Raw genomic sequence first — 21,121 nt, forward strand, 5'->3', positions numbered from 1 at the left:
TACACAAGGAAAGATGCCCAGAAATTTCCTGTTTGGTTTATCATTAAAAATTCAGCTTATAGGGGGAGAGTGGGAGGGAGGGAGACGCAAGAGGGAAGACATATGGGAACATATGTATATGTATAGCTGATTCACTTTGTTATAAAGCAGAAAAGCAATTAATGTAAAGCAATTATACCCCAATAAAGATGTTTTAAAAAAAATTCAGCTTATAGAAGAAGACATTTTCATTTAGAAAAATTTTCACTTAAAAAATTATTTTGTGGGCTTCCCTGGTGGAGCAGTGGTTGAGAGTCCGCCTGCCGATGCAGGGAACACGGGTTCGTGCCCTGGTCCGGGAGGATCCCACATGCCGCGGAGCGGCTGGGCCCGTGAGCCGTGGCCGCTGAGCCTGCGCGTCCGGAGCCTGTGCTCCGCAACGGGAGAGGCCGCAGCGGTGAGAGGCCCGCGTACCCCCGCAAAAAAAACTGATGGGGTTGTAGCTTTGGGTGTACAAAGGATATTATTCCTACAATAAGCAAAATGTCAGTCCACTTCATGTTTTATTCAGAGAACATTGGTAGTCAAACAATATTTCTCCTAATTCTGATTCAACATATAACAAAGTAGTGTAAACTGTAAACATAGTAATGTATTTAGTAATAGCAGCCAGTAAGCATAATCATTGAGAAGAAACAGGCAAATGTTAGAACACTGCTTTTTCCACAATAAAGTATGGAGGCCAGTAATGGGGAAGGTGCTCTCACAAGTTTCTAAATAAGGGCTGGAGTAAAAATCCCTTCTTTACTATACAGATAATGCTAACAAAAACTATTTTAATTTTTCCAAGTAGACTTGTTCAAATGGCTTATCTGAGCAACATTTTCATTTTTTTATTAACCTGAATTATTACTTCAAATTCTAAATGCCATGATTTTTAATGTTAAGAACAAAGTATCAGGATTTTTCGGGACTTTCCTGGTGGTGCAGTGGTTAAGAATCGCCTGCCAATGCAGGGGACACGGGTTCAAGCTCTAGTGTGGGAAGATCCCACATACTGTGGAGCAACTAAGCCTGTGTGCCACAACTACTGAGCCTGCATTCTAGAGCCCGCAAGCCACAACTACTGAAGCCCATGCGCCTAGAGCCTGTGCTCCGCAACAAGAGAAGCCACCACAATGAGAAGCCCATGCATCGCAAGGAAGAGTACCACACCCTCTCTGCAACTGGAGAAAGCCTGTGCGCAGCAACAAAGACCCGACACGGCCAAAAATAAATTAATTAATTTTTTAAAAACAAACAAAGTATCAGGGTTTTGTAAGAAAACCAGACTTTTATGCAAATGCCTTTACTTCCAGGAGTTTATTATTTCCCAATACATGATAATTTTCTTTCTTATTAAGAGAAAAAAATGGCTGACACATTATTCAACATATTTTCAACCACATCCAAATGTTGCAGCTGTATGGAAAAAATGCTTTTCAGAGCTGAATGCAATCCATGCAATTGAATACAACTCCTACTCTTTCTCAACTTGAAACTTCAATTTTTTAGGTTGCCATATGCTCTTCTTAGGATCTAACACTACTAAAAGCTGTCTTCAATTAGAAGCTCCTCGTGATGCTAGATCCATGCTAGATTCAACTGTTCGGAATTATCTAGTAGCCACCAAACACTCATTGCAATATCTGACAAGCTCATTGTGCATTTAGATTTTCTAATTTTAGTAGAAATAAAAATTAAGAAGTCAATTGTGAAACCTGCCCTATTGCACGTGTATTCAGCTTGCCAATATTAAACAGTTACCATTACTACTATTAAATTTTTAACTATCACAAGTTTTTTGGTAAGTTCATGGTAAGCCAGTTTTTTTAATTACTTAAAATGGTGGTCTGCAGATACATCAGTTTTACTTAGTCTCTCCAGATAGAGTTGCCAGATTTAGCTAATAAAAATATAAGCTGGCCAGTCAATTTGAATTTCAGATAAACAACAAATAATTTTTTAGTATCATTGTGTTCTAAATATTGCATGTGACATATTTATAATTAAAAATATTCATCTTTTATCTGGAAATACTACTTCTCGAAGTTAAAATTTTAAGGAACACTGATCCAGGTTATTTTGGGGAGGGGAGAGACTACAAGCAGGAAATCCACTTAGGTGGATTCTACTTTTTCAGAAATCCAGGGGAGAAATTACAAGGACTTGACATAGGTCAATGGAACTGAAAAGAAAATGATTGCCACAAATACTGTTGTGACAGAATAATCAACAAGGCCTACCATGTAATTGTATATGGAATGAAAGGAAGCTGTGATGTCAAAGAAGTCTTTTGGATAATATCAATGACAGAGACAGATGCTAACTGGAAGTTCAGATTTGTTCAGTTGAAGTTCAGTTGTTGGATTGCTTGGTGGGAAAACCAGGTAAAAATGCTTATTAAGCGTATGGAATTACAGGACATCTGTGCAAAAGAGAGGATAGGACCTAGACCTAAATTTGTACATCAGCCACAAGAGACTTGTGGTTGCAGGAATGATAGCACGAAAACTAAAACCGGTAAGAAAAAGGACACAAAGAACACCTCAAGAAATGCCTGTTACAGTCACAAGTAAATCAATGACGTTAGAACACTCCTTCACACCCTACGCAAAAATAAACTTAAAATGGCTTAAAGACTTAAATATATTTAATAAGACATGACACCATAAAACTCCTAGAAGAGAACATAGGCAAAACATTCTCTGATGTAAATTGTAGCAACATTTTCTTCTGTCAGTCTCCCAAAGCAATAGAAATACAATCAAAAATAAACAAATGGGACCTAATCAAACTTATAAGCTTTTGCACAGAAAAGGAAACCATAAACAAAATGAAACAACAACCTACGGAATGGTAGAAAATATTTGCAAACAATGCGACCAACAAGGGCTTAATTTCCAAAATATACAAACAGCTCATACAACTCAATAACAAAAAAGAACCCAATCAAAAATGGGCAGAAGGGCTTCCCTGGTGGCGCAGTGGTTGAGAGTCCGCCTGCCGATGCAGGGGATGCGGGTTCGTGCCCCTGTCGGGGAAGATCCCACATGCCGCGGAGCGGCTGGGCCCGTGAGCCATGGCCGCTGGGCCTGCGCATCCGGAGCCTGTGCTCCGCAACGGGAGAGTCCACAACAGTGAGAGGCCTGCATACCGAAATAAAAAAAAAGGGGCAGAAGACCTAAATTCACATTTCTCCAAAGAAGACATGCAGATGGCCAACAGACACATGAAAATATCCTCAACTTCGCTAATTATTAGAGAAATGCAAATCAAACCTACAATGAGGTATCACATCACACCAGTCAGAATGGCCATCATTAAAAAGTCTACAAATAATAAATGCTGGAGAGGGTGTGGAAAAAAGGAAACCCTCCTACATTGTTGGTGGGAGTGTAGATTGGTACAGCCATTATGGAAAACAGTACGGGGGTTCCTTAAAAAGCTAAAAATAGAGTTGCCATATGATCTAGTAATCCCACTCCTGGGCATATAACCAGACAAAGCTATAATTCGAGAAGATACATGCATCCCAATGTTCATAGCGGCACTATTTACAATAACCAAGACATGGAAGCAACCTAAATGTCCATCAACAGATGAATGAACAAAGAACATGTGGTATATATATACAATGGAATATTACTCAGTCATTAAAAAAAAAGAATGAAATAATACCATTTGCAGCAACACGAATGAACCTAGTGGTTATCATACTGAAGTAATTCAGAAAGAGAAAGACAAATATCATATGATAACACATGTATGTGGAATCTAAGATGTGATACAAATGAACTTATTTACAAAACAGCAACAGACTCACAGACATAGAAAACAAACTTATGGTTACCAAAGGGGAAAGGGAAAAGAGATAAGTTAGGAGTTTGAGAGTAGCAGATACAAACTATTATATATGAAATAGATAAACAACAAGGTCCCACTGTAGATCACAGGGAACTCTATTCAATATCCTGTAATAAACCATAATGGAAAAGAATATGAGAAAGAATATATATATATGTATGTATAGCAGAATCACTTTGCTGTACATCAGAAACTAATACAACATTGTAAATCAACTGTACTTCAATTAAAAAAAAAAAGAAATGCCTGTTTCAGGTTATAGAAGAAGGAAGAGACAACCTGGAAAGAACAGGGCAATGGAAGCCAAAGGAATTTCAAGATAAAAGAGTTTTAGAAACAGCATCATATGTTCAGAGATGAGGATGAACAAACCTAAGGGAAGTAGAAGGAGTGAAAACCATAGTTCAGATGAGTGAGATGTGAATAGAAAGTGAGTAAATACAGGTAGGTTTTTAGCATACACCATTTTCTCAAGAAATATGGCAATTAAGAGAATATAATCAAACATTAGTTTGGGGTGAGGCATAGGGTAGGGGTAGAGATATAAAAATATGTCTACAGACTGAGCTTGTGGAAAGGGGCAAATGAAAAATACAATTTAAAAATGCAATAAAATATATGTGCTCAAGAAAACAAGTAAGACTGATCTTAGTAGGGACCAGGAGATAGGTTGGGCTGCGTGCAGAAGTGTTAGTCTCAGAAAAACCAAGGCACCCTTTTACTGAAAATGTATAAACATTTTGAACTAGAAGAAAGAGAAATTGACAACACATGTGCAATGGCTTCAATGCTCAAAGAGAAATAATAGCTGAAACTTCTACTGAGAATAAGAGGTAGAAGTGGTGTTGGTTGTAGCTGTACAGCTGTAGGCAATTGGTTAGGAAGTGTATGGATAAAAAAGTATGAATACTTAAGGTAGATAGCTAGTGGGAAGCAGCCGCATAGCACAGGGAGATTAGCTCCGTGCTTTGTGATCGCCTGGAGGGGTGGGATAAGGAGGGTGGGAGGGAGGGAGATGCAAGAGGGAAGAGATGTGGGAACATATGTATATGTATAACTGATTCACTTTGTTATAGAGCAGAAACTAACACACCATTGTAAAGCAATTATACTCTAATAAAGATGTAAAAAAAAAAAGTATAATACAAAGATTGTCAAAAGCTCTGAGAGCCCAAAGTGAGAAGGCATAAATTTTCGTGAAACTATGGAGCATTGTTATTACTTTCTCTGCCAATACTCAGAAGCCTGAGGAAAGAAAGGAAACAGAGCAATTTACCCAGAATTGGAGAAATGACTGACAAATTAGATCAGTATCTTGGGAATGGAAGATTCTAGAGCTGCAGAAGAAGTACAGTTTACAAGTGTCTGGAAGGGGGTGAGACTGCTCAGGGAAACAAGAGAAGCCAGAAAGAGGTTATTGGGCTGAGAAAAGAGGTTGAATTCTGGAAGCTGATGTTGATAAAGAGCAGATTCAAAAATTAGAGATTGGGACTTCCCTGGTGGCGCAGTGGTTAAGAATACGCCTGCCAATGCAGGGCACATGGGTTCGAGCCCTGGTCTGGGAAGATCCCACATGCCGTGGAGCAGCTAAGCCCGTGTGCCACAACTACTGAGCCCACGAGCCACAACTACTGAAGCCTGTGCACCTAGAGCTGCGCTCCACAACAAGAGAAGCCACTGCAATGAGAAGCCCGAGCACTGCAACAAAGTGCTCACCGCAACTAGAGAAAGCCCGCGCGCAGCAAAGAAGACCCAAAAACAAATAAATAAATAAATTTATAACACACACAAAAAATATGAGAGATTGGGAGTGGTAGAGGATAGGAACTAGGAAAAGCACAAATCAAAAAAAGTTATAAGTAAAAATATATTTTAAAATATATTTATATGTATATATATATAAGAATATATAAGAATTCATATATTCTTCAAATCAGTAAGTGAAAGATGAATAGCCCAGTTAAAAGAAGGGAAAGGATAGGTTACAGGAAATCTACAAAAGATGTTCAAACAATAGAGCTTCAAATACCATAGTATTTAGGGAAATGCAAGTTTCTAAGAAACTAAGATATTATTTTTTGCCTGTTGGATGGACAAGTATTTCAGAGATTGAAAGTAATCTATATTGGTGACACCGTTAAAAAAACAAGAATGAAGCACAAATTGCTATAACCATTTTAGTGTGTAATTTGGCAATACCTATTAAAATTCTGGATGTTCATATCCTGTAACCCAGCATTTATATTTCTAATATTTTGAGGAATGTATCCCACAAAATATTTCCACAAGTACCCGGAGATATATGTACAGGATATCCATTGCGAGGTTGGTATAATAATAAGAAATTCAAGGGACTTCCCTGGTGACGCAGCAGTTAAGAATCCGCCTGCCAATTCAAGGGACACGGGTTCGAGCCCTGGTCTGGGAAGATCCCACAGAGCAAGATGCCACGGAGCAACTAAGCCTGCGCACCACAATTACTGAGCCTGAGCTCTAGAACCTGTGAGCCACAAGTACTGAAGCCTGCGTTCCACAAGTACTGAAGCCCACGCGCCTAGAGCCTGTGCTCCGCAACAAGAGAAGCCACCGCAATGAGAAGCCCACACACCACAACGAAGAGTAGTCCCCGCTCACCACAACTAGAGAAAGTCTGTGCACAGCAACGAAGACCCAATGCAGCCAAAAACAAATAAATTAATTAATTAAAAAAAAATTTTTGAGACAACCCAAATGCCTATTTATAGAGAAAATGGACCATGGGATATCTATGTAATGGAGTACCTGCGTGCTCAGCAGCCATTAAAAAGAATGAAATGGATTTATATGTATTAAAATGGAAAGATGTCCAAGATATACTGTTAAATGAAAAGGCATAAAATAAGTATTATTTTGTAAATAATAATAAATTATGGTAAATGTAGAAATTGAAGCTGGAGAAATCCACCAAACTGTTAACAGTATATCTCTAGAGAATGGGATTAATAGGAGATTTCTACCTTTTGGTGTGTATGTCTGTAATGTTTGAATGTACTATGACTTTACATTACACTTATAATTATGCAAAACAGAAAGATATAACAATTTTGTTTTAAGGTCCATCACTAAATAGATGGTACCTATTATAGTGAGTGGTTTTGTTTCAGGCTTTAGTTTTTCCTGGAAAGAAAGAGATAATACCCTTACCTTCCCTCAGTTCCTTCACACAATTTGAAATGGTACGGGCAAGTTCAAAAGAAATTTGGAAACTGAAAATATTTTTTAATTGCTATAATTAGTGTTCTGGGAAAATAAAAGTTTGAGGGCTGGGACTACACTTCATTCTCCATTCTGTCCTCAGGATCCAGCACAGTGATTGACACACAGTAGGCATTCAGTAAATATTTATTAAATATAGCACATCTTTCAGGATACTTTTTTAAGGTGTGATGATAGTTTAAAATTTTGTCTAATTGAAACAAATTAATTTTGACTAGATAATATGCTCATGGTACAATATAAGCCACCCAATTCTCACCTTGAAGCCCTGTAGTGCGTCCCTCCAGAAATATTCTGTATACTTATAAGCATATACACACACACACACACACACACACACACACACACACACAGGCACACACATCCTATGGAAGTTTTTTAAATGACGCAAATAAAACCTAAGAGGAAATAGTAGTAAATTTTGCATTTGAAGTGTACGTACATGTATAATAACTAATGCTAAGTGAAATAGTTTTGACTTTTCTGATCCAAATGTCCTAAGTAAATTCTTTTTGAGGAAAAGGGGAGATTTTAGAGCTTCACTGATCTTGTTGGCAAGTAATTCTCAAACTTGAGCATACATTGCAGGTAACCAGAAGGGCTGGTTAAAACACAGGTGCTGACACCTCCAAAGTTCCTGATTCATTAAAGCTGGAATAGGGGTTCAATAATTCACATCTCTAACAATTTCTCAGGTGATGCTACTAGTGCAGAGAATCATCGCAGAGATCAAAAAAGCTGGCTACTGACCCAACTTCTACCACCCATGTGATCCTACTTAAAAGGTATTACTTGAGCCATTAACCTTGGCTGCCCCAGCCCTAGCAGAGTTGTGGAAATATACTTCTACTGATCTAGGCTCCAATTTAATCTAGTGGGATCATTTTCTCACTCACTATGGGAGTGTCTGAAACTTGATCCTATTTTAGTTGAACTATTCATGACGCTTCTGAGTTCAGTGTGGGAGTGGGGAAGGGAGAGAGCCACCAACCACTCTCCTTTTGTAAGAAGGGGTTGATGAAAAGAGGAGAGGCTGCCAAGAGATGTGCTTGAGTAGGAGGAGACTGCCCTACCAACAGCCAGCCTTGGATATCACTCTCTCAAAAGGTAAATAACTACCTGTATTACCTTCCTGGTAAAGTTTTTATGGGAATAATTCCAACAATTCTTCTGAATCTAATAACACCTTTCTACAAGCTTGGGGAATACTAGGGATATGACTGAGGGAAGTAAAGAGCTTTTTTTCCTTAGAGAGTTTTTGAAAAGCGAAATTTTCATTTGAGAGGGGATGTCTTGGGCACAGTCGTGTTTGAGGCAAATTAGGTGGAACTTCTGTTAGTCCTATTAGCTAGAGGAAGTCTTTGATTTTAGGGATTATCGTTAAGAAATCTTCATTATTGTATTTCTTCACCATCACCTCTCCCTTCAGACTAAACTTATGGCCACAAAAGAATCTGGGTCTTTTTAAGTTTTGGGATTTTTGGTTTTTGGGGTTTTTTTAATAAGAAATATAGCAAGAGGGAAGAGATATGGGAACATATGTATATGTATAACTGATTCACTTTGTTATAAAGCAGAAACTAACACACCATTGTAAAGCAATTATACTCCAATAAAAATGTTTAAAAACAGAAAAGAAATATAGGGCACTACAGATGGGAAAAATTAAGTGACTTGGGAAGAGAACACAAGGAAAGGAGAAGGTGATTGATCTTTCTGGAAAGTGTTAAGTGAAAGAGGGCCTGACATTGCTATAGATTTGTAAGTAAGTATGTTTATTCTGTTTCTTATTTTAGCAAGACCAAATTTTACATAAACCAATAGATTCAGGCCCTACCTCTTTTTCCCTATGCTAGTCCCGAGCAGTGCTGCTATTCAACCCAAACAAAACAGGAACTTAAGTGCTACTTTAAAAAATTCCAGGGCAGTTCTTCTCTTTGGAAAACAGATCTTGAATTTACCACTTTATCTGTCATTTGTATCTGTCAAGAAAAGCTATTTTATCTAAGAGTTTTCAGAAGAATGGAAACTGAATATCCAAGTCTCCAATAATTTATTGTGATCTTTTCCCATTCTAAAAACTTTAAACCTAATTTTGTATTAAAAATCTTTTTTTTTCTTAAAGAGAGACCTCCAACTTGTATAAACTTCAGACCCTATAAAACCTGGATCAGATCCATACATTTGAAAATAAAAGCCAAGAACATACATGTCATACTTGAAACCAGAACAACATCATCCTTTTTCTTTTCTCTTCTCAATAAGAATGTGTTTTACTTTTTAAGGGAGAGAGAGGAAAGATAGCCTAACAGGGGCAAAATTAGTTTGTTGAAATTTGGCAGCTATGAGTGAGAAGTTTGAATAAGTAAACTAGAGACCTTTGATTCAAAGTTCAGGAATTCAGATTTAATTAGAGGAGAAGGAGAATCAAAGATAACTTGATGTTTTCAAATTTCCAGACATTGAAGATTGTCCGTGCCTCTCTAGCATACAAGGCTGTTTGCAAACCGCCCCCTCCCTGAAATTCTCCCATCTCTTCTAGTTTTCCTACTTGTAACTATTCCATCTGTGGTTCCTTGACCTCTTTCCTCCACCATAAATGCAGACATTCACTTGTTTCTAATTCTCCTTTGACCATCTCATCTACTCCTGTGATTCAACTATCCTGTCCTTGGGTGACTATCAGCTCTAAAGATCTCGCTCTTCTTTACGCCTAAACTTCAGTCCCATGTTTTTGCCACCTGAGCATATGCCACACCGGTACCTTTAAATTCACCCTACCCCCAGGGGCTTTGCAGGAATGATTAGAAGGCTGATGCGACAAGATTACTTTTAAAGGTTCCTTCCAACTCTGAGATTCTGTGATTTTATACCTTTCATTTTCATGTATTGTCAGCTCCAACATACTGAATTAAGCAGTATTTCCCCAAAAGTTCCCATGCTTCCTTGTCTCTATCACTGTTCCTTCATTTGGAGTGTACTTTCCTTCCTCCAGATTGAGCTTGACCATCACCTGTAGAAAGACTTCTATGACTAATCCTACCCCAGCTGAGTTTGTTAATCAGACAAGGGTCATCCTGTCCATTCTCATCACCCAAGAGGAGCAGAGTGTTCCTTCTGACACTGGAGTCTCTACATCAACAAACATTTCCTACTAGGTGTGGGCACTGTGTTAATCTATGTTGCGAGAAGTCAAAAAAAAAAAAAAAGAAAGAAAAAAAGAAAAACTTTGAGATTTTTGCCCTCTAGAGGCTCATATTAATGGAAGAATTTCAGGTTAATTGTTGTCTCGTGCACCCTCCATATTCCTGTCAGTCTAATATTTCTAAAGCCACCATCTAATGGTATAATTTCCATGCTTAAAAGCTTTTAATGGCTCCCCACTGATTGCAAAGTTGAGTCCAGAGTCTTTAAAGTGACATATAAGGCCCCTAGGATACTGCTTCTGCCCATTCGGTGGGAGAATACATCTCAAACACTTACTGAACACTTACTGTTTCTCAAACATACTATGCTGTCCTCCCTTAAACTTTCATGTTTGTATTTGAACTATCTTCTCTCCTGCTTCTCCCCTTTCCCACGTTTATCAGCTTGGTAAACCCCTACTCATTCTCAGGCCTCAATTCAATTCAGGTATTTGCCTCTTCAGTGAAACATTCCTGATTCTTCCCTTTGGGTTCCTTTCACACTTTTATCAGCAATTGCTTTGGAATTATTTATTTTCATTCAGGAGGTATATATTTTTATTTATTTTTCTCTTTAACTTTATAAAATGGAGATGGTTTACATAGTATATAAAATCATAGCTAGAAATCTGTAGTAAGGAGAATAAATGATAGAAACACAAGTCTCTTGAAATGCAATAATGGAGAGAAGTTGGAAAATTAATGAACTATCCAGACTGTAAAGGGTCTAGTGAGATATGTAAGTACCAGGGTAAAATAATATGACCTTTTTGAGGGACTGTAATGATGAATAAAGAGAAGGTACATGCCTGCAAATGTAATGAGATATTAAAGAAATATATCTAGAAAGTGACATCTGAGGTATATACAAATGGATAAAGACACAGGCATGGTATTAAAACTGCAATGAAATTGCTTTTCTCACTACAACTCAGTTATCAGCAAGTACATATTGAATACCTAGTAAGTGCCAGGATGCATTTCCCATTCCAGTTACAAAAATTCAAGAGAAGAGCTTTGGCCCAGCTTGGATGTCTACCCCAGACTGTTGAACTGTGGCAGCCAGCATGGTGGAGCCATGTCAGAACACGGCAGCTCTCACAATAGCCATATGGATGGACAGGAGGGGAAGTGTGGGCCAGACAGTTTCATAGAGGCCCACTACCTTCTGTTCTGGCATTTATCATTTTAATACCAGTATCATAGTTGTATGGATATGTCATCTCCCATACCAGACTGTAAGTTTCCTAAAGACAGAAATCAGGCCTTGTTATATATCTTTTTATGCCCACAGAACCTAGTTTTTGTGCTTTACTTATTAAATGGTAAATGGTGCATTGAAAGTAAATTAAAAGTTGATAGAGTTCATATAGTAATAGAGACGGATCTGTTTGCAATCTCTAGTTCCCAAACCACACAAGTCTGTAGGTAAAATAAAGTGACAAGAGCAACGATAAAGGAGAATTTCTTGACTCTCCCATACCCTAGGACTGAGGTTTGAGTGAACTCAGAAGAGGTGGGTCAAAAAACACTTTACCTCATAGAGACTGTATTGTCAGAATATTACCTCTGCTCTGACTCTAGCTAAACCCACAACCTAGACTATCTCTTCCCTTAGGATGAATTTTTCACCAGGGAAATTTCTAGTTAGAAATAAACCAAATGTCTGGAAGACCAATTCCCAACCATCATAAAGACTTGTTTTTTTTTTGTTTGTTTTAAAGATTTAATTTTATTTATTTTTGGCTATGTTGGGTTTTCGGGTTTTCGTTGCTGCCCACGGGCTTTCTCTAGTTTGTGGCAAGCAGGGGCTACTCTTCTTTGCCATGCATGGGCTTCTCCTTGTGGTGGCTTCTCTTGTTACAGATCATGGGCTCTAGGTGCACAGGCTTCAGTAGCTGTGGCACGTGGGCTCAGTAGTTGTGGCTCGCGGGCTGTAGAGCGCAGGCTCAGTAGTTGTGGTGCACAGGCTTATTTGCTCCGCGGCATGTGGGATCTTCCCAGAACAGGGCTCAAAGCCGCGTTCCCTGCATTGGCAGGTGGATTCTTATCCACTGCACCACCAGGGAAGTCCCAAGACTTGTTTTGACACTTAAATTCTGGGACACACACAGGCTAAGCTTAAACTGGAATCCTTTCTTCAAGTCATATCATACATTGAATATCTATTACATTTCTAGCACCAAATGAACTGTATGTAACCCAGAGTAGTTGTCAGCACTTTGAACTGTGGAACTTCTTAGCCTCCCCTCTCTGTTGCTGTTACACACTATCAATACTGCACAAGTGTGATATGGGAAGAGTTTGCTCTAGAACTCCACTTGAGTGAAAAAGTAAAACAGCATTGACTTCCAGACACTCCATAGCAAGAGAAAAGGTGCAAGAAATGAGGAACATAGTAAACCCAGGGAGGATAATAATAGCAAACACTTATATAGCAGTTGTTAAGTGCCGGGCACTGTGCTGTGTTCTACATACACTTACTTATTTAATTTCAACATCTGCGTCATAGGATTATTGTATTAATATCCCCATTCTACAGATGAGGAAACCAAGGCTCTAAAAAGTTAAGTAACTTGCTCAGGATCACCAAGCTTTATTAGAGCCAGGATCCAAATCCAGAGGGACTGACTACAGAATTTATGCTCTCCACTACCATGTTATATTTCATGACTGCCATTGAATTGTTCTCATTGGGGGTTAACTTATCTGGAAGGAAAGCCCTTTGCCCCTCCGAAACCAAGAATTGCATGGACAAGCAAGAGTTCCCAATGAGCTCTCTCTAAGCTGTTCCCTCTTCGGCTCTTCAGAGGACACCCCCACGAACACATAGTGATCTCTGGAGCCAATGAGTTCTGTATGCCAAAGAACTTTGGATTTCTGATAATATACTTGCAGTGCAGGAAAATTGTTCTTTTCCCTGCCTTCATCAAGCCTAATACTTTTTAAAATATTTATTTATTTATTTTGGCTGCGCTGGGTCTTAGTTGCTGCACACAGGATCTTCGTTGTGGCGTGCAGGATCCTTAGTTGTGGCATGTGGGCTTCTTAGTTGCAGCATGCAGGATCTAGTTCCCCGACCAGGAATCAAACCCATGACCCTTCCGTTGGGAGTGGGGAGTTTTTACCCACTGGGCCACCAGGGAAGTCCCTTGATACATTCAAAAGAAATATGTAACATATTAGTTATGAAACATAGTAATAAATGAACTATTATGAATCCATTACCCAGTTTAAAACATATAGCATTACCATTTCAGTGCATCTACCTGTGTATTCTTTCCTTTAAATCATCTTCCTGCCTCCTTCCCAGAAGTGATCATTATCCTGAATTTTCTATATCACTCCTTTGCTTTTTGTTTTTTTTTTTGGCTGCGCACCTGGGCCACAGCAGTGAAAGTGCCAAGTCTCAACCACTGGACTGCCAGGGAATTCCCTCCTTTGCTTTTTCAAAAATAGATTTATCACATAAGTATGCATCCCTAAATAGTGTATTGTTATTGTAAATAGTGTTTTATTTTGAGATTTATAAAAATAATATAATAATGTATGCAATCTTCTGTAATTTGCTTCTTTCACTCACTAATATGTTTCTAAGAGTCACCCATATTATTGGATGCAACTCTAGTTCGTTCACTCATTCTTTTCACTGCTTTATAATATTCGATTGTGACTATGCCATAATTTTTGTGATAATTCTCCAGGCTGTGGTCATTTGAGTTGTTTGGTTTTTGCTTGTATGTACAATGCCACAATAGCATTCTTTTATATTTCTCCTGGTATATATACAGGAGTGGAATTGTTGGTTTGTGGAGAATATGTATATTCAACTTTAAGAGGTAATGCTAGATGGTTTTCTACAGGGGATTTTTATCAATTTGTACTTCGATACTACTGATCGGCAGTGTATAAGAACTTTGGATGAGTTGCATCCTTGCCAACACTTTGTACTATCAGACTTCTTAATGTCTACCAATCTAGTTGATAAAAAATTAACATCTGTATTTCAATGATTACTAGTGAACTTGAACACCTTTTCATATATTTTTGTACCTTTCATGTTTCTTTTTTTTTAATGCCAGTTCATGTCTTTTGTTAATTTTCCTATTATTTGTCCTTTACTTATTCAGTTGGAGGAGTTATTTTTCTAACTTTGGATACTAATCCTTTTTTAGAAACATGTTTCTCCAAGTTTGTGACTTGTATTTTTACTCACTTTATCATGTCTGTGGTGATCAGGAGTTCTTAACTCTGAAGTTAAACTTATCCATCTTTTAAAATATATGTTGTACCATTTGTGTCTGGTTTAAGAGATCTTTTCCTATTCTGAGGTCAAAAAAACATTCTGTATTTTCTTCTAAACGTTTTAAAGTTTGCTCTTGACCATAGATGTGTTTTTTTAAATGGATATCCTATTTTCCAGTATCACTTATTAAATAGTCCATTCTTTATCTGCAGTCAAAAAATGCCCATTCTGTTATAACTCAAGTTTTCCTAAATGTGCAATTTGTTTCTGGGCTTTCTAGTCTGCTCAAATAGTCTATTATCTACACATGTACATATACCCCATGTCAAAAATACTATAGCTCTGTAATAAACCTTAATAACTGATATGGGAAATCTCCCCACCTTATTCTTTTTCTTTAGAATGTCTTTTTAATTCTTGGGCCTGTGAGCTCCCATATACAATTAAGAAAATCAGTTTGTCAGTTTTCTCTAAAAACCCTGATGGGATTTTGGTGGAGTTACACTGCCTCTAAAGGTTAGTTTGGGGAGAGTTGGAATTAAAGCTCTACCATGTTGAATCCATAAATATGGCATATCTCTCTATTTACTTAGGTGTTTTTAATGACTTTCAGTAAAGTTTGATAATTTCTTCCAAACAGGTCCTGCTCAACTTTTCTTAGATTTATTTTTAAATACCTTATATATTCTTATGCTATTGTAAATAATGAGTTGTTTTTGTTTTGGTTTTTTTTGACCACACCACATGGCTTGCAAGATCTTAGTTCCCCAACCAGGGATTGAACCTGGGCCACGGCAATGAAAGTGCTGAGTCCTAACCACTGGACCGCCAGGGAATTCCCAGCGGTGTCTTTTTTAAATTACATTTGCTTATTGTTTTGCTTTGTTTTGTTTTTCGGGGATCGATTTTATTTGGGCTTCTCACAGTGGTTAGAGCCACTCCGTCTTCAGAACAATCACAGCACAGGAAATGCGTCACTGAGACTGCCCAGAAAAGTCTGACCAACTGAATCTTATTGCTTAAAATACACATATTCACAATAACTGACAAAAGGTGATGTGCCTCACAGGGGAATGTGTTAGCATTTGCAAATCTTCCGACTGTAGCACCAAACCCTCGACCAACCCCTTTCTTCTCGTTCACCTGGAACACAAGACTCCTTCACATCTCCCCGGCCCCCTCCCGAGTCCTTCAGCTCCCTACTTCTGTCTTTCGTCATGCAGGGCAGCCTCATGTAGCAGGGGCCAGACTGTGACGCTGGACTCGAGCCCAGCTCCACCCGTTGTGTTTTCTTCTTCTCGTGCCTTTTGGGTTGGATGCTGCAGTGAACCCAGCAGTAAACACGTGGACCAGTTCCCCACTCTGACTGGAGAAGGAATTCTGAGAGGGCCAGAATCATCCCTTCAACCAGTTAACTCAAGCAGCGTTCATTTTGGTAAAACTTGATCTCCTTTGAGACACTTCAGTGAGTTGTTTGAGACAAAAACAAAAACCAAAAACCAAAAGGTGGCAGGAAAGGCATCTGAGGGCTGTGGCACATTTCTGCCCACTTTCGCCACACATCAGCCACGCACTGGACCTCAGCAGAGGGAGGTAAGCCCTACGGCACTGTGGTGGCTGCCAAACCCTCCTGACAATTCTGGGCAGGGCTGACGTCTGGGCCACAGCCAGTCCAAGCTGGACACTGAAGATCCAGTCCAGCTTCTGTCTGAGGTTCCACCCTGGCCTTCTGTCCCTAGCGGTTGTGGACACCCCCGGGGGCTGAGGCCGAGGGCCAGGAGCAGCTGAGAGAGGCAAACAGGCTCAGAGCACGTTTCCGTTTACAGGGAGCAGAACACAGGCCTCTGAGTGTCCACGGAGCAATGTGCAAATTGCAGCGATGGGTAAAGTAAAACCTCTACTTGGAGCACAGGATCTCTGGCAAACGTGGGGACTGCCGCCGACAGCGCTGCTGAGTACACCCAAGCGCACAGTCAGACATTTGCTCAGTAAACAGTAAATGCGTAAAACAAATTACCTTGAGAGGGCTGCGCCTGCTCCAAACGCGTGGGTAACGTGAGCAGAGAGGCTGCCGTTCAAAGTGTAGTCACAGGAAAACAGGGCTGGGGGCTTACACACAGCGGACAGACACACACAGGTTATCCAAAAAGTCTCTGTATATGGACTGCACTTTGTTCAACATGGATTTTGGTTTTGTGGACTCCAAACTCAGACACTCGTTCACCTCACAGCCTTGGATTTGTCTATTTTGTGTGTGTGTGTGTGTGTGTGTGTGTGTGTACACATATATACACACATACACATATATACGTGTGTATTCATATATATACATATATATACCTTCCTTTCTTACCATAACATCAATGCCTAGTCTGAATGTCATCGTTCAAGAGTGGGGGAAGAACCAAACTCTTCATATGAACAGGGCTGGACAGGGAATGTTAGTTTCAGCAGTTTGCTTTCTCCATTCAGATTATTCCTATCAAAACTCAACTGGTTTTTGAAGCCAAACTACAATAATAAGGATCCTGTGGTCCTTCAGGATGGCTGCCTTCACCCTCCTACCTGGGCCACTTAGACACTTTACATAGGCTACAAAATTTGTTACCCCACTCAAGGCGGAGCGGAGCAGGGAAAGGACACGAAAACCACAGATAACCAAGGCATTTTTTCCAAATGGTCAGTTTGAAAAAACAAACAAATAAACAAAACAACTTACTCAGAATCAAGAGAAAATACTGTGTGAGAGTCAGGCTGCGGGACCGCCCTTTCTCAGGTCCCACAGCCTCCTCATTTGTTCATAGAGAACAGTGAGACGTGAAGGCCGGCAGACGTGTGCTTGGGATGGGGGAGGGTACTGATCACCTGTGGGCACAGATGAAAAGGGGAGAGATGCGGTAAGCTGCACCTCTATCCACTGCCACAGTGCAGGGCCTTCTGCTCACCCGCAGAAGTTCCGGAGATAGCCCCCAGCCAAGCCTGCACACAAAACATCTCCTTCTGGCTCGACTGTAGCCAGGACTCTTTGAAGGCCAAGTTGGGAAAAAGCCACAAATTTTCCTTTCCCAAAACAGAATTCTTGCCTGCCCACTGGTCAAGTTCTTATTTTCAGCTCACTTCTGACTTCTGTTGTTGTTTTTTTAAAAAAGAAAAAAAAACAAAGAGAAGGCAGGTGTAATCTTCCACACTGAACCAGTCCGCGGCCAGCCAGGACCTGCTGGGAAGGGGCCCCTCCAGGATGCATCGTGCCACCTCGATCTCGTCACCTGGAATTTGAGAGCAAAAGCCCTTTACCAACCCACCACGAAACCGCCGGTCAGCTCTCATCCTCCCACAGGAGGGGCCCAACTCCGGCTCCAGAGACACTGGCAGCGAGGAGCGACAATCCCCAGACCACTGGGGCTTCACCCAGGGCTGAGACCTGCCACCTCTCTCAGACAGACGCGGCGAGGTTCTTGTAATCTCATACCAGAACATGAATCCACTCCATCACCAAGAGTCACCTCAGGGCACAGTCTCATCCCCTCCTTGGGGGCTTCTGAAACACACATCTCTCTGACCCAAGCAGGTAGTGACACGTGACTTGAAAAGAGGTAAAGGGGGACAGGGTGGGGTATGAGGAATGAGTCACAGGACAACTTCTCGGCCCTCCGTGACACTGTATCTATGGGGGGCGAGGCACCCACACCCCAAACTGTACCTGGAGATGCAGGAAAACGCAGGAGCAGAGGGGAAAAAAAAAAAAAAAGGAACACAGTCACTTAATTTTCCTCTCATGGTTCTTCCCTACCCTGGTTGCGTTGCCAAGTTCTCGGACGCAGGCAGGGCCTGCTCTAGCTTGGGGAGCTGCTGCTCCGGGAGTTTGGGGAGTCCTGCTCGTTGATGGTGTTCAGCAGCAGGCAGGCAGGCAGCCGCGGCAGGTGAGGGTGCCCGGGCTCCCGGGCCTGCTCCTCGGAGGGCTGGCAGAGCCCTTCCTCCTCGTCGCCAGGGGGCCGCACGTGGCAGCTGTCGCAGAAGTCCAGGGGCCCATCCAGAGCATCGTCGATGAGCGCGCTGAATTCCTTGAGGTCGTCATCATGGTGGCCCCGGTTACACACACACACCTCGATGCCCGAGTCACCTGTGAAGCGGAGACGTCTGCCGGGCGTCTTGCCTTTGCTGTCAGGGAGGGCGCCGCCCTGCTCGGAGCTGTACTCTTTCAGCAGCTCCTCCTTACGTTCGGAATCCTTGTCCAGGAAGGCCCCAGGGTCCACCTCCCCCAGGCCGGCCACAGAGCCGCTGGGCTCCATCCTGGGGTCTTTGGTGGCTGCTGCTGGGTCTGCTGGCATGTTGGAGGGCTCAGGGTCAGCGATGCTCGGGGATCGCGTGCTGCTTCTGCTGGGCCCGGGCGAGGGGCTGCTCTGAGCCCCCTGGGAGCCCCTGGTGGGGTCGGCGCCCCGGGGGCTGCCGCCTGTAAGGCCACACTGTGCAGACAGCTGCTGCTGGAGCTGGAAGGCACTGTATGGTGGGGGAGGAGTCGGAGGTCGGTTCACCACTTCCTCATAAGGAGGTAGTAAAGAGTTTGGCAAAAACCTGAAAGGAAATGGCAGCGCTGAGTAGCTGTGGGCTTCCCGGTAGGCGATCGGGTGGATTTCATGTTGCCGCCGCTGGGCCTGACGGCGGTGCTTGGCTCGGCGGTGGTGGCACACGCAGCAGCAGCTCGGCAGGATGACGACGGTCCGCACGAGCCAGAACCACCAGAGTTCATAGTAGTAGCTGCAGCACTGAGACCGTCCACAGCAGTGTCCTGTGTCACAGATGTAGCTTTGATTGTTGGGACCCACGCAGGTTTCCTTATCCTGGTAAAGTGCTTGTCATCTGGCCAGTGGAGGCTAAAGGAGACTACGGTTGAGGGCCCCCAAGTTTCTCATTTCGCAATCAAGGAATCTTGAGGGTGGGCATGGTCAGCCAGACACGGGATGGGGACACCCAGCCTAGGCCCTGGAGAGCCTGTAATCCCACAATCCCCAGTTCCACTTCTAGGAATCTAGCAAACTGATCATTGCTCCACCTGGTCCTCATGGTACCTCAAATGTCAGTCCAGCAACCACAGCACCCACAGAGTAGCCAGCTTGTGCCCAGCACCCATAGATGAGGGGCATCCTGGACCTGGAAGAGAGGGCTGTCCTCCAGACACAGCTCTGGTAAAGTCCAGGACCCTCAGCTTCCCTCGTGGCAACCTGAGAACATCTAACGGTTTCTGCAGGCTGAGCGTGTGTGAGAACAAACTAACATTCGTGAGGCCAAAAATGAGAGGAGAGCCAAGATCTGCGGGGGTTCAGCCCTGGCTGACAGGGGGCTGGGCAGCGCCTGGGGGAGCAGGAGCGCCACGCCACCCAGGAGCCTTCTCTTCTCCATCCCCCTCCCCCTCCTCCACCATGCTCCACCACCTCCCTCCTCCTCCTCCCTCTTCTTCCTTCTGCTTATTGTTTGTTACTGGCGTTTAGAAATGCAATTGACTTATGTATCTCATCCAGACACCTTGCTAAATTGCCTATTTCTCGTATTTTCTATAGACTACTCTGAAGGAAATGACATCTGTGAATAATGAACATTTTTGTTTTTTCCTTTAAAATCTTTGTTTTTTCTTTTTTTTCTTTCTTTATCTTATTTTACTGCACTGGCTAGAACCTCCAGAATGATGTTGAATAAAGTGAAGCTAGTGAACATCTTTGTCTTGTTCCCAATTTTAAAAGGAAAATCTTTCAACTTTTGACCATTAAGTAGAATGTTTACTATACATTTTTTGTTGCTGGTACCTTTATTGGGTTAAAGGTGTTCCCTTCTACCCCTATTTTGCTAAGAACATTAATATGGGTGTTTTATATTAGTATTGAAATGTATCAAATGCTTTTTCTGCAACAACTGAGGTATTCATATGGTTTACATATATATATATATATATATGCTACACTTCTACTTCTGGGATAAACTCAGCTTGGTATCTATATCCATCAAGGCTTACTTGCAGAGAACAGAAACCATTCTAGCTATTCTAAGCAGAAAGGGATTTAATACATGGAATTAGGATGTTTTTAGTTTCAAATTACCAAAAAAAAACCCCAAAGCCAACTCAAATGTGATTAAACAATATGTGGAAAAGTATGAGTTTGCTCAGTGTTGAATGCATGGTTCTATAAATCAAGCTTGTTAATTGTATAAATGAAATATTCTGTATCTTCACTGATTTCTGTCTAGTTGACCTATCAATGATTGAGAAGAATGTGTTTATTATGCACTACAATTTTTATCAATTTCTCCCTATAGTCCTATTGTTTTCTTATTTCTCTTGAGACTATTTTATTAGGTGCATACAATTTAGAACTGTTACATCTTCCTACTGAATTTTGCCCTTCATCATAATGTTATTCCTCTGTATCCCTAATAATGCTTCTGGTCTTAAGGTCTATTTTGTCTGACATTAATATAGCACCTCAGTTTTCTTTTGGTGAGTATTTACTTAGCATACATTTTACTTTCAATGTTTTTATGCCTCTAAATTTTAAGTGAG

The 21,121-nt window shown here is 41.2% G+C and overlaps 1 protein-coding gene across 2 annotated transcripts; it reads right to left on the bottom strand.

Moving 5' to 3' along the window:
• Positions 1-15,517: 15,517 nt before the first annotated feature.
• LOC116755626 (WW domain binding protein 1-like) lies at positions 15,518-19,968 on the bottom strand. Of its 2 annotated transcripts, XR_004350425.1 has the most exons (3): positions 19,879-19,968; positions 18,272-19,409; positions 15,518-18,153 (listed from the first exon to the last, which is right to left on the bottom strand). XR_004350425.1 is itself a non-coding variant. In XM_032635398.1 (2 exons), exons 1-2 carry the CDS (start codon positions 19,966-19,968, stop codon positions 18,405-18,407), a joined length of 1,095 nt encoding a protein of 364 aa, XP_032491289.1. In that variant the 3' UTR covers positions 18,051-18,404. The 2 variants fall into 2 exon arrangements, 1 of the variants encoding a protein (XP_032491289.1); XM_032635398.1 differs by having other exon boundaries at positions 18,051-19,409.
• Positions 19,969-21,121: the final 1,153 nt, after the last annotated feature.

The sequence above is a fragment of the Phocoena sinus genome, chromosome 1, assembly GCF_008692025.1.
Source record: "Phocoena sinus isolate mPhoSin1 chromosome 1, mPhoSin1.pri, whole genome shotgun sequence".
Taxonomy (NCBI): domain Eukaryota; kingdom Metazoa; phylum Chordata; class Mammalia; order Artiodactyla; family Phocoenidae; genus Phocoena; species Phocoena sinus.